General features: G+C 44.9%; 3 protein-coding genes across 3 annotated transcripts in view; 1 reads left to right on the top strand and 2 right to left on the bottom strand.

Moving 5' to 3' along the window:
• SARC_03319 (hypothetical protein) overlaps positions 1-7,541 on the top strand; it is an 8,026-nt gene extending 485 nt beyond the window's left edge. Inside the window, exons 2-11 of the mRNA XM_014302882.1 lie at positions 104-244; positions 1,337-1,473; positions 2,196-2,287; positions 3,189-3,403; positions 3,558-3,733; positions 4,178-4,337; positions 5,209-5,385; positions 5,548-5,802; positions 6,204-6,329; positions 6,997-7,541. Coding sequence (XP_014158357.1) covers positions 104-244; positions 1,337-1,473; positions 2,196-2,287; positions 3,189-3,403; positions 3,558-3,733; positions 4,178-4,337; positions 5,209-5,385; positions 5,548-5,802; positions 6,204-6,329; positions 6,997-7,125 — 1,608 coding nt within the window. The 3' untranslated portion in view covers positions 7,126-7,541. The remainder of the gene's footprint in view (positions 1-103; positions 245-1,336; positions 1,474-2,195; positions 2,288-3,188; positions 3,404-3,557; positions 3,734-4,177; positions 4,338-5,208; positions 5,386-5,547; positions 5,803-6,203; positions 6,330-6,996) is intronic.
• A 1,185-nt stretch (positions 7,542-8,726) lies between these two features.
• Positions 8,727-9,324, bottom strand: SARC_03320 (hypothetical protein). The gene has a single exon (XM_014302883.1). It carries the CDS (start codon positions 9,271-9,273, stop codon positions 8,821-8,823), a length of 453 nt encoding a protein of 150 aa, XP_014158358.1. The 5' UTR covers positions 9,274-9,324; the 3' UTR covers positions 8,727-8,820.
• A 1,960-nt stretch (positions 9,325-11,284) lies between these two features.
• SARC_03321 (hypothetical protein) lies at positions 11,285-12,323 on the bottom strand. The gene has a single exon (XM_014302884.1). It carries the CDS (start codon positions 12,202-12,204, stop codon positions 11,875-11,877), a length of 330 nt encoding a protein of 109 aa, XP_014158359.1. The 5' UTR covers positions 12,205-12,323; the 3' UTR covers positions 11,285-11,874.
• Between the last annotated feature and the right edge of the window lie 87 nt (positions 12,324-12,410).

Here is a 12,410-nt window from a genome sequence, read left to right on the forward strand (position 1 = left end):
GTGTGTGTGTGTGTGTATGTGTGTATGTGTGTGTCTTCATTGTCCAGCCATTTAATATCAGAAGCCTCATAGACGGTCGCTCTTTCCCCATCGTCTCTCGCAGGTGGCCAGCATAGTTCCCAAGACAGTGGCACCCAATGTGCTGTCACTGGCTGGGTTTATCTGCATTTTGCACGCATACTACGTAGTGACTGTGCTTAACTCGTCCTATCCCGCAGTGGCGTCGCTGTTAGCCGCTGTACTGGTATGTCTACAAGTAGTTTAATCCGAACGCACACAGATGGTCTCTAGAACGAATGGGTGTATGCGTGTGTGGGTTTGTATGTGTGCGTGAGTGTGTGTGTGTGTTGCAGGTGGTCTCATTCATCTGCATTGATACGCTCGTGTTGCGTATGGCCTGTGCCTGGTTTGTCGCTGTTGTTGACTACTGTGCTGCGGTGAGTGCTGTGAGTGTAGTCACGCGTGTGTCTGTTGTGTGTTGGTGTTGCAATGTGTTATACTGGACAATAGGGTTTTGGGTTTCGGCGATGCCACCGCACGAATCTGGCCACAGAGTTTAGGGGGGGTGTGTGTGTATTCTACTACACATATCATAACAGTTTTGCGTAGATATGGCCTAAGGCCGATATGGGTCGAGGGTGTGTGTTATACAGAGTGCCGCTTACTGCATGTTTGTGTGCTGTGGGGGTGGAGGTGTTCCCGTTGAAACGTCGCATATGTCTGCTGGATCAGGAAACTTGGGGATAAGACCATTTGCTGTGTGTTACATAGACCTAGCTAAGCCACACACATATTGTGCTGCTAGAGAGACCGCATATATATATATTCATATACTCTACTGCTCGCACGAGATTTTGTAGACTAGTCGCATTGTGGGTGGGGCTTAAGCTCATGGAAGGACATTTGTGTGCACATCATCTTGTACATCTAGCGATTTAGCTTTGTGTTCCATTAGTCTGTGCGGGTGTGCGTGTTTGTTGTGCGTGTGTGTATGCGTGTATCTGCGTGTCAGTAACCGTTTGTGAGTGGTTAAGAGTACCACCCTGCCAGTGTAGTCATATATGTGCGTGTGACCATAGCTGAATATCGCAAGGAAAGCTCTCGCTGCAAACAAATTTATGAGGCGGCTGGCGGTATTAGACTATGTATAGTCCCTGTGTCACTGACACACACTCCCTTTTATGCCTGTGGGGTATAAGCTGTGTCCCGTGCATCTGTGGCATTCTATTTATACATAATGTGCCTTACTCTATGCCACACCCCTCTGCTGTTTGTCTATTGAATACTGTGGCATTCTATTAATACATAGACACATGCTCATGTCTACACCCCTCAGGTGTTTGCCTACCAGACACTGGACGCCATCGATGGTATCCATGCTCGGCGGACAATGAACGAGTCCAGCATTGGCGAACTGTTTGACCACGCGTGCGACAATGTGGGCATGCCCTTCTTAGTCATCACCGTCGCAAGGTATGGCTTACGGCAATGATTCTGTGTATGTGCATATGCGTCTCTACAACTGTGTGTATGTGCATATGCGTCTTTACATCTGTGTGTATGTGCATATGCGTCTTTACATCTGTGTGTATGTGCATATGCGTCTCTACATCTGTGTGTATGTGCATATGCGTCTCTACATCTGTGTGTATGTGTGTATGTATGTATGTATATAGAAATGGACGTGTAAAGGCATGTATTTGCGTTTGCGTTTGCGTATGCGTATGCGTATGCGTATACTTGTGCACATGTGCGTATGTTTGTGCCCGTCCTCTACCCAGATACATGTGTACGTTACTCGTCAATGTAACACATTCCGGTTGGCGGCATAGACGCTCTTCCATCGATAGTCGCGTATTCTCAGGCGAGGCAATGTGAACAGGTAAAGGCCTGTGCGCTACGAATGACAGTACCACCACACCCGACCAACACGTGTGCTTCACTCGCTGCACTCTGCATCGTTACGCTTTCTCTGTGCACCCGCGTGTGGATGATGGGATGGTTTGATCTTTGGCGGTGTAGTGCTGTTCCTTTCATACCTTATTTGTATCTACATATCCTGCATAACCTGCTCTTCCCATACCCCCATGTTTATCTCGGCATTTGGTAGTTACTGAGATAATATAATAGCACCCGTCAGATCCATCCCTAGCCTTAACTCACACCTCACCGTCCGTTTGCTGTGGCTGTGGCAGGTGTCTTGGCTACACCAACAATGTGTGCATCTGGTTTGTGGTGCAATCGGTGCAGCTTGTCCTGATGAAGTCCCACTTCAAGGCCTTTATCGGTAAGTGTAGTAAAAGATTTAGAACCCTAACACACTGGATGAAGCTCATGATATCCTTTACTGTGCACGTTTGTACACTGAGTGGGGGTAGCCTTTGATTGTGAGGGGTGTGCCAGAGTGAACTCATGTCCTTGTGCGTATCGATTGCTGAGTCTGGTCTGCCGTGGGTGCTCTCTAGAGCATCTGTGCTTCGTACATGGTTATAATGTCTTGAGAGTTAAAGTCCTGTTTGCCGCCAATGGTACGCACACGTTGGCTGGGAAAGGCAAGGAATAGATGTAAGTTAGTGAGTTCGTGTGTCATAGTATCTAGGACCCCGCTATCGACCGCACGAAGTCCAACCGCATCAAGTGTGTTGATGACGGGTAGGGTGTTGATAAACACGCAGTGCTGGTAGAATCACACAACCTACTCTTGCACCACACAAGCACCACTCAAGGAAACAACCAGCGCTTTAGACGGCTACGTGTGGCAGGTGTTACCCAGAACTTTAGAACCCTAAACTAAAACAACCCCTAAACCAAAAGGACCCCCTGAACAACCACTGATCTATCCTGGCCAAATCCAAAATATAAGAATAGACCACCGTTCCATAAATAGCCTACGGACAGCCAGCGCATTGTTTAGTACCGTGTTGTGTTGTCTCCAGGAGGTACGCCCACCATTGCAGATATTTTAATCCCATCGTATATACAGATTCTAAAAATAGACTGTTGTCATTTTAAAAATAGATTGATATCATTTTAATAGTAGACCGTTTCATTCTAAAAGTAGACTGTTGTCTTTTTAAAAATATTTTAATAATAGATCGTTATCATTCTAAAAATATACTGTTATCATTTTAAAAATAGACCGATGTCGTTCTAAATAATCGACCGTTCCCATTCTTATCATACCACAGACAGCGAGCGCTTTGTCCGGTACCGTGTGGTGGGGTCGCCAGGGGATGCGCTGATCATTGTGGAGATTGTGTTGATTGCTCGGTCTATGCTGGGGCTGGACTGGCTGTTCACCATGTACCTGCATCTGCTGCATCTGCTCAGTGACTTGACTGAGTATATCCTGCACCAGATCGGGTTCACTGAGTTCCATGCACCCCACGAACAGGTGACGGAGGTATGCTTGTGATATGTCTGCCTTAGGGTTTTAGGGGTTTAGAACCCTCCTAAACCCTGAATGACAATCTTGATTTATTGTGCTCCTTTGAATAAACCACCATCGAGACTAAAACCAGGTTTGTCTCTCGCGCTGGCAATGGTTTATCATACAGGAGCAACTGTGGCTGTGGGGTCCCAAGGTGATCTACTACGGATTGCTGCTGTGGTTTATCGCTCGTGTGCTGCTGACCAAGAAACAGTTAAAGTTCAACGACCCCATCACAGGCGAAGCCATTGGCGAACAGGTCGACACCTACCCCACCAAGACAGCCCTGCTACTGTGCCTGGGGTGTGTGAAAGGCCTATTCATATTTATATATGTGTATATATATATCTATCTATCTATCTATCTATGTTTATATAAATATATATATCTATATATATGACTATTCGTTTCCTTTCATGTGTAATGTCTGGGCTCTGGGCTATGTAGTAACCCGTGGCAACACAACGCAGAACACTCTATGATTGTGTTGTAGGCCTAAGTCGTCCCTGTCCATCACTTTCTGGTGGTGTATTAGCTGCATGTATAGCCTGTTCTGATCGGTGTCTGTGAGTGTATTAGGTTCATGTCCCATCGCAACTCTTTCTGAGTATAAGCAATGTGCTTGTTGACTCCCCTCATATACTCTTCAATCTCACCCTACAACCCCCCCCCCCCTCACCATCACCACCCCATGCGACCGCCTTCCTCCGAGTCTCCTTCTGCCATCTAAACCCTAAACCCTAACAGATATCGTGCAATCCCCTCTCTGCTACTGTGGGTGCCTGGGGCTACGCCGGTGACACTGTTTGTCTCTGAACTCGACATCATCTGCGATGGTGTGCTGATGTCAATTTTGACGTCTGATCTCATTCTCTCTAAAATGGCCCGCCGGAATGTCCATTCATGGGTGTGTGGCTGTGTGTATGACTGACCATTTTATGAGTGTGTATGCCACATGGTATCAACAGCCGTGTATATTCATGTACACGCCTGTACGCAAATACGTGCAGCGAGAGTTACAATAATATATAGATATATATATGGATATATATATATATTATAATGGTGTCTATTAGGCTTACCTGCGCACATACATATGTAGTTTTATATGTAGTGCCCACGTATATGCCATGTGCAGGTCAATCATGCATACCAATGCCATTGCACAGGAACACAGTGCACGTGGGTATATGGTGACACGTGTGTTGACAAAAGATGGGGATGATTCATATAGTTACAAGGCGATGTATCAGAATTATCATGCCCAACCACTACGAGTGCCAGGTTAACAGGGGTTGCGTCATACTTAATCTCACCTATGCCCTATAAACAGTTCAAAATGTAAGCTCCAAGTGGAGTGTGTATATGTGACTGTGCCTGGTGTATGCATGTAGGTACATCCGTAGAGCTTCTGCATAGTACTACAACCCCAATTAACACGCGACCACTTCCAACCCCGTCCTCTCGTGACATTCGTCAGTGGTGAGTGTACGGCTTTCGTGTCAGGTCAATCCAATCGCACACACAACTCACTCAGAGTGTGTGCGTTGCTGCCCTTTGTGCACACACAGTCTTCTCTGTGCGCCTCTATAACCCATTCGGCCTGGCATTGCGCATGTGCATAGCTCATACGACTACCTCACCCGTACACGCCCCTACATCTAAACCCTAAAACCTTCTACAGACAACCCTAAAACCCTTTGCCCAGGCCTAGATCCGTATCACACAGGCTCACCTACGTACATGTAGACTGACCTCTTAACCCACCCCATGCCCAGGTGCCTATCCTCTACATGCTGTCTATCTTCGACCGGCTGGTGTGTCTGGTGCTGGTGGCTGTTTACTTTGGAGGGGTCTTCGGTGATCTGTGCACGTACATGAATCTGCCGCTGCTCACAACAAACGTCAATGTGTACTGCGACGGCGTGTACGATCTATGCCACTGTGGCCACAAGGTGTGTGTTGTGTAGCATGATTACTTGTGCATAAGGTGTGATATGTAGGACTATTTTTCTTTATAACAATAATAGCCTGTGCTGGGGATATGAATAAGCACCCCTGCATCCCACATCCTTCCTTTCGATTGGCTTTTAAAAATAGCACCCACTCTCCCTCAGAATCTATTCAAAGCTGCGCTGCGATTCGGCACGCGACTGCTGGTGGGTGTGGTGGGCGACGAAGACGCCAACAAATACAAGCGACCACCCATCATGACATGTGACGAGCGGGCAGCTGAGGTGGCTGGGTGCAAAGGCGTGCACACGGTTATTAAGGACTCACCTTGCTTTGGGCTGACGGAGGAGTTTATTAAGAAGCACATGATCCATGTGGTGGCCCACGGAAAGGAGTACACGGCACTGGACCAGGCGGAGGTGGGGTTTGTGTGCGTTGGGGGTTGTTCGTGTATGTATTGTATGTGGCTGTGGAGGGTATGTGCATTGTATTGTGCATATTCAATATAGTAGGATGTATGTTTAAATGTAGATATTGCTATGTATATGTATATGTATATATGCAGATACCTATACTTACACTTACATATATATATATAGTACATACATATATACATACATATATGTGTGTTTGTGTTTGTGTTTGTGTTTGTGTGTAGTTTTTATATATTTTATTATTTATTATATATATATATATATATATATTTGCATACAAAGTTTGATATTCTATGTGCAAATACACATTCTTTCATAAACCCATTGCAACCTACACCACTCAAATTGAAATCACAAACGCATCTGACAAATCATTGTGCGAGTAGGAATACCGAAAAGAAATGGAGAAAGCGCTGGAAAAGGGGGACTTAGAAGGGGCCAAAGAATTGCGAAAGAAAGCTGCGTTTGAGCAGAAGAAGGGAGACATCAACCCCAAGGCACTCAGCGAACGGGTAAGCCTGCCCTGTTACCTGGGGGGTTACTGGCTGGGATTGCATGTACGCATGCAATGGTTGTACACGGTTGACTTTCGGTTGTTTGGTTATATACAGGCATTCAATTAGCGCGCGGATGTGCCATGATGTGTGTGGTTGTGTGTACACGTGCTATGTCTTGATGAATGCTAGCATACGTGTCTATTCTCCCGCAGGGTTTTGGGGTTAATGCTAACGCACGAGTCCATCTCCCGCAGGGTTTTGGGGTTAATGCTAACACACGTGCCTATTCTCCTGCAGGGTTTTAGGGTTAACGCTAACACACGTGCCTATTCTCCCGCAGGGTTTTAGGGTTAACGCTAACACACGTGCCTAATCTCCCGCAGGGTTTTAGGGTTATTGCTAACACACGTGCCTATTCTCCTGCAGGGTTTTAGGGTTAACGCTAACACACGTGCCTATTCTCCCGCAGGGTTTTAGGGTTAATGCTAACACACGTGCCTATTCTCCTGCAGGGTTTTAGGGTTAACGCTAACACACGTGCCTATTCTCCCGCAGGGTTTTAGGGTTATTGCTAACACACGTGCCTATTCTCCTGCAGGGTTTTAGGGTTAACGCTAACACGTGCCTATTCTCCTGCAGGGTTTTAGGGTTAACGCTAACACACGTGCCTATTCTCCTGCAGGGAGAGAAGTACTATAAAGTTGCCTTCGACATGGGCATCTCAGAAATTCTGCCGCGCACGCCTGGGCTAAGCACCAGCGACCTTATACGTCGGTGTCAAGAGGCCGGCACTAAACGCCACGACAAGTGATGCTGGCTGCATCTCCTCGTGAATCGAATACAAGTCACCGCTGATCAGCCAGTCCATCATAAGCCTTGTACGTCATGCGTATATGACCACCCACGCATCCATGTAGGGCGAGGAAGTGTATACGTCCATACATGTCTGTCAGTGCCCTGACAAGCGGACGCTCTCGGCATAGGTACAACGCACTTAAGAAACGTGCACTAAGCGTATGCAAGAATGTGGCCTCACTACCTTCGAATGGGGTCAGTCTCGTGGATTGCTCTGCACGATGACTATACCACAGGCGGGGCGACTGCACCTTTGCCATCAGTGGCAATGCGAAAGCAGATGGCATGCTACTTCAATTATTAAAATTCAGCCTACCGTTTAAGACCCTAGTACGACTTTAGTCTGGGTACTTAATATTGGCTGCTCCGATGGTTTTCAATACTCGATAGTTTGACCCCTATTCAATTACATGTGCTGAAAGGACTCATGTGCACACAAAAAAGAAACTTAGGGAGATTCTCTGTGGGTGCCTTAGCTACCCTCAATGGTATTGCCTTAGATACCCTTAGTCGGAGAGCCGTCAGTGTGTGCTAGAGTGCTATGTTTATTATACATGTGTTTTTAGATTGACATGTGCTGAAAGGACTCATGGGCACACAAGAAAGTAGCACACGGAGATTCTCTCTGGGTGTCTTGGTTGCTCTCAATTTTAGTCGGAGTGCCGTCAGTGTGTGCTAGAATGCTATGTTTAGTATAGATGTGACATACATAGTCGCGCTGTGTTTATGTTTGCGTCCACTGGTGTGTAAGCGGGTGTCTTTTTTGTTGAATTGGTTTCTTGTGTGCATCCTCACAATTCAATTATAAACGATTAGATTAAGCCCGCTTACTTATGAGTTACTTTGGTCAGGCACCGTTCCACGGATTTGGCCAACGTTCGAACCCATTGCAAACTTCCGATGAAATATGATGTTTGTCATCTGTCGAAATAGCCGAAGGCGGCAGAACGTAGTTCGACGTAGCTGCATAGTCTTTTTATTACATCTACTTTAAGGGGTCAGTTTTGGCTATAAAAACCGACTGCCATGCGTTGCAATTATCACAAAACTATATTGTTAGCATTAGAATAGCCATGGACCATTCCGTAAAACATCACTTCCATTCAATTGCAATTGACTCAGTGTATGTGTGAATAATTGCAATTGATTCGGTGTATACGGTGTATTCAATTGCAATTGATTCGGTGTATGTGTATTCAATTGCAATTGATTCGGTGTATGTGTATTCAATTGCAATTGATTCGGTGTATGTGTATTCAATTGCAATTGATTCCGTGTACGTGTTTCGCTAAACATCGCTTCCATTCAATTGCAATTGATTCAGTATACGTGGTTGTTCGTGGTTGTTCTGTGCCCTATTCATCTCACATCACCAGATCCCTAAGACAGATATCTAGAAACGCAAGAAACCCTACAACTGTCGCATGTATTCAATCCAGTATCTGAATTACATGTATGATGTATTTACAAAAAATAGTTGAGGTAAAGCTTTTTGCAAAAAAAAAATTGTGAGAACGGAATATTTATTCATTTCATTGTATGTTTCCTACATACATGAGCTACATTCTCAAAGGGACTAGTATTAAACGGTATAGTACGGTGATCGAATACTCCCTTCCAAGGAGGTGTTCGGTTCCTCCTGGTAGAGCCTTTAGTTGTTGGCCAAATCAATAATTTTCTGCATCTCGTTGTACTCAAAAGTACCGTCAGATGCCTTGCTCTTGCGACGCTCACGCACCTCGACCTTGTTGCCCTGCTCGAGGTGCACCATGAACTCTCGGGTCATCACAGTCTGCTCGGACTCATCGACACTCTCGCTGAATGTGCGCAGCACCAGGTTTCCGTGGTCGTCGCCTTGCTCGGGTTCTGGGGGTGCGAAGACGGTGGTGTGCCCGTTGGATACCAGCAGCTTGTTCTTGGCATGGATTTCCTTCACAATAGCACTGGATTTGTCCTTTACAACGTCGCAAACGGCCTCGAAAGAGTCCAGGTTGGCGGTATCGCACAGGTTCATAAGTCGACAGCTTGCATCGTCATCGGCTAAGTCGGTATATGAAGATTTGCGGCGGACCAAACGGAATGGTGCCGCACCTGTCGATGTCATCTTGCTGATTAGAGGGGGCGGAGGTTGACCGAGGAGGGTTATTTAGCTTCAAACCAATATAGTTTTGTGATAATTGCAACGCATGGCAGTCGGCTTTTATAGCCAAAACTGACCCCTTAAAGTAGATGTAATAAAAGGACTATGCAGCTACGTCGAACTACGAACCCACTGTAATCTGTAAGTAAAGTTGTAAACGCATACAAATCGCGCAATCCGTTGTTGGATCCCCATCAGAATACTCTACTAAGAATTCCACAAATCACCCCGACATATATTTGTTTATTGTCCACAGTAGCGTGAAAGTCGGTACGTCACATCAACCTCAACCCAGAGCCCAACCCCTAGAGTTATGGAACATAAATGATCTCAGCTGTTGAAAACTACTGGTTGGTAGCTTTTTGGAAATCATAAAAGGCAACTGGAGTCATCAAAAAATAAGCCAGGTCATAGTTTGTCATAAACAAATCAGCTGATAAAGGTTCGTACTTTTTCCTATTGGTAGTTGCAAATCTATGTACTCTTTGGTTCCAAAAATAGTTTATATACGCCTAATACAGGGCTTGAACATGTCAGCGGATTTAAAGTTTGCACAGTACATATAGCACAATTTTATATCTGCAGTGCCTGTCAATCTGTCATATCATTCATTTTACTCATTATGAATTTTATTTATTTATCTCTATTCTTTCAGAGAGGAAGTCGCAAACTGGATCATTTCCGGAAGACGTGAGCGTTTTGTATGATGTCACAATAATTCAGGGATTCCTTCACAACCGCCTAGAGGAGTTCGCAGAGTTCGAAATATCAAATAGTTTTCGAAATTTTAGACTGAGTGTGTTTACACCTTTGACTGTATGTTTAGCCCTACTTGGTACAGTAGCAAGCTGTACGCAATTCGGAATTACCATTGTTGCTGACATCTGCATCGATTCTATCTTAGTTTAGTAGCAAGCTGGACGAAATTCGAAATTACTCTTGTTTGTTGACATCTACATGGATTCTTTGAACATGTGGTCGGTGTTGACTCATGTGTATTAGACTTTTGCAACTTTTTGACGTATGCGCGCCCTGGCTATGTGGATGGCAAACTCGTCAATTAAAGTATCACATAATCCGATCCTTGTTATGTATTTGAAGCATATCGCGACCCAATCAAGCATTGAACACACTGACGTGATTTCCATAGAAAGTTATTGATTAGATGCCTAGGTAATCTCATTATGAGTGATAGAATACTAATCTGATCTGACAGCTAATCGACGCGCACTAATAAATTTGGATCAATCGATATACGGCAAACCCCACATATAGTGTTGCCCAAGTTTTCAGGTTAGGCAAACAACAGACAGTCAAACCAATTCACAGACCTCAGTCACCAAGTGTGCATATATATATCCAGCGCGCGTTTGTAACCGTTGACGCAGCCGTCGCAAACTCCAGTCGACTTTGAGTCGATTGTTCGACAGTACAGAGCTATGCGTTGTCTATATACGTGGTTATTGCGATGGAAACAATGTCTTGACACAGTGATGTTATATCTCTTCTTCTGTCAGATGTACCTTCTCCTACGTATACAAAGCACAGCTACTTAATTGTTTTTAGTATCAATTTCCCTATACTCATATGATCAATCGATATGCTGTTGTAGAGCCGCATCAGAAGCGTGTGTATCCAGGTTGCCCGCCATGTCACGAAATTGCCTGGGCCTGTATGTACAGGTGAGTCGCAACAATAGTAAAATTGATCAATTTTAATGGTGCTTAGTCACATTATTTATAATTAATTACGCTAGAGATCAACGACTACGTACGTACGCATTTCAGAGCATTTTAATGAATGTACGGCCAACAAGCGGAGAATTCATAATTCGTGTCTGTCAGTCTTTAATATATGTATAGAATTATTGCCAGGGAGGGTATCTGTCACATGTTTTAGGAATACAGTAATTGATTCTATATTACTAGTACTGGTGAGCATCTGTGATGATCTCTTTAAATAAATAAAAACGTGTGCTAAGAGTTCTCTCGACTACCATACTAGATAAGCGGTACAGTGCGTGCCCTAAAAGGTGTGAGTATGCACCAGTTACTACAGTACAGCAACTTTTATACGGTTATCTTGTCAAATGAATCGTGTGTATTGTTGTTACTTGCCTCGCACTTTTCGAAATAGAAGAAAGATAGTCGGCGGTCATGCCGATTCTCAGAGCTCAGACAATTCCAGTGAGTTATTTGGAATTGCATCCGTGTTCAGAGAATTGCACCGAAGCGTCGCATACATACTTCAAAACTGTGGCAAACTAAATTGCCGCCAGTGGTGTGCTGACTAAATGGGTGAAGAGCTCGTACAGCGAGAAAGTGAAGTCGTAGCAGGCGATGATCACAGCTGGGTGGTCTTCACGGCAGTCTTGCGTATACAGCAGTGTTATGTATGTGGTAGCGTTCCGCTCAATACAATGAAACCTTTTGGGTTTTAGGGTTTTAAGTCTGCTAATTGTACCCGCCACTGACACAGGGATGTGAGTACAAGCCTCATCACGAACTCTGCTTCGCTGATTAACTTTGCATATCCTTACGCTAGTTTCACATCTCGAGGAAAGTCTCATTGTTTCTTCTTCTTCGCTTCTGCACTATTTTTGGGAGAGTCACTGCCCGCATTCGATGCCTTTGGTTTCTTCTCATTGAGACTCGTGTGCACAATATCACTCTTGTTCACCCTCTTGGTCGAATCAGGAACGAGATAGTCATCCAAAAACGCCATCACCCTGAACCCAACCAGGAAGCAAGCATAGATCACAAAAGCACCTATAATAGGCACTAATGTAGAATACAACGCTGTTTGTATCCAGAAGGCTGAGCGTTCTTCATCTGGCACGTTGCTAAAGTCAGCCATCCACCTCTGCAGTGTGAGCATTGAGTTGAGCCCTGACATATTCGAGTCCTGTTGGGATATCGGCAGTAAATATAATAGCTTACCGCGTTAGAAAGCCTTTGAACGATGTAATACCCATCTGGCTATGTGTCTATATTTTTGATATTTTTTCTACATTCATTTTTATACTGTCCCCTGTGTCCGACTCTGTTGGCGTCTCTCTTCTTGTGTTGTCGTGTGTGACTGTGTTGTGGACTTGTGGGTTC

The sequence above is a fragment of the Sphaeroforma arctica genome (assembly GCF_001186125.1).
Source record: "Sphaeroforma arctica JP610 unplaced genomic scaffold supercont1.167, whole genome shotgun sequence".
In the NCBI taxonomy this organism is placed as follows: Eukaryota; class Ichthyosporea; order Ichthyophonida; genus Sphaeroforma; species Sphaeroforma arctica.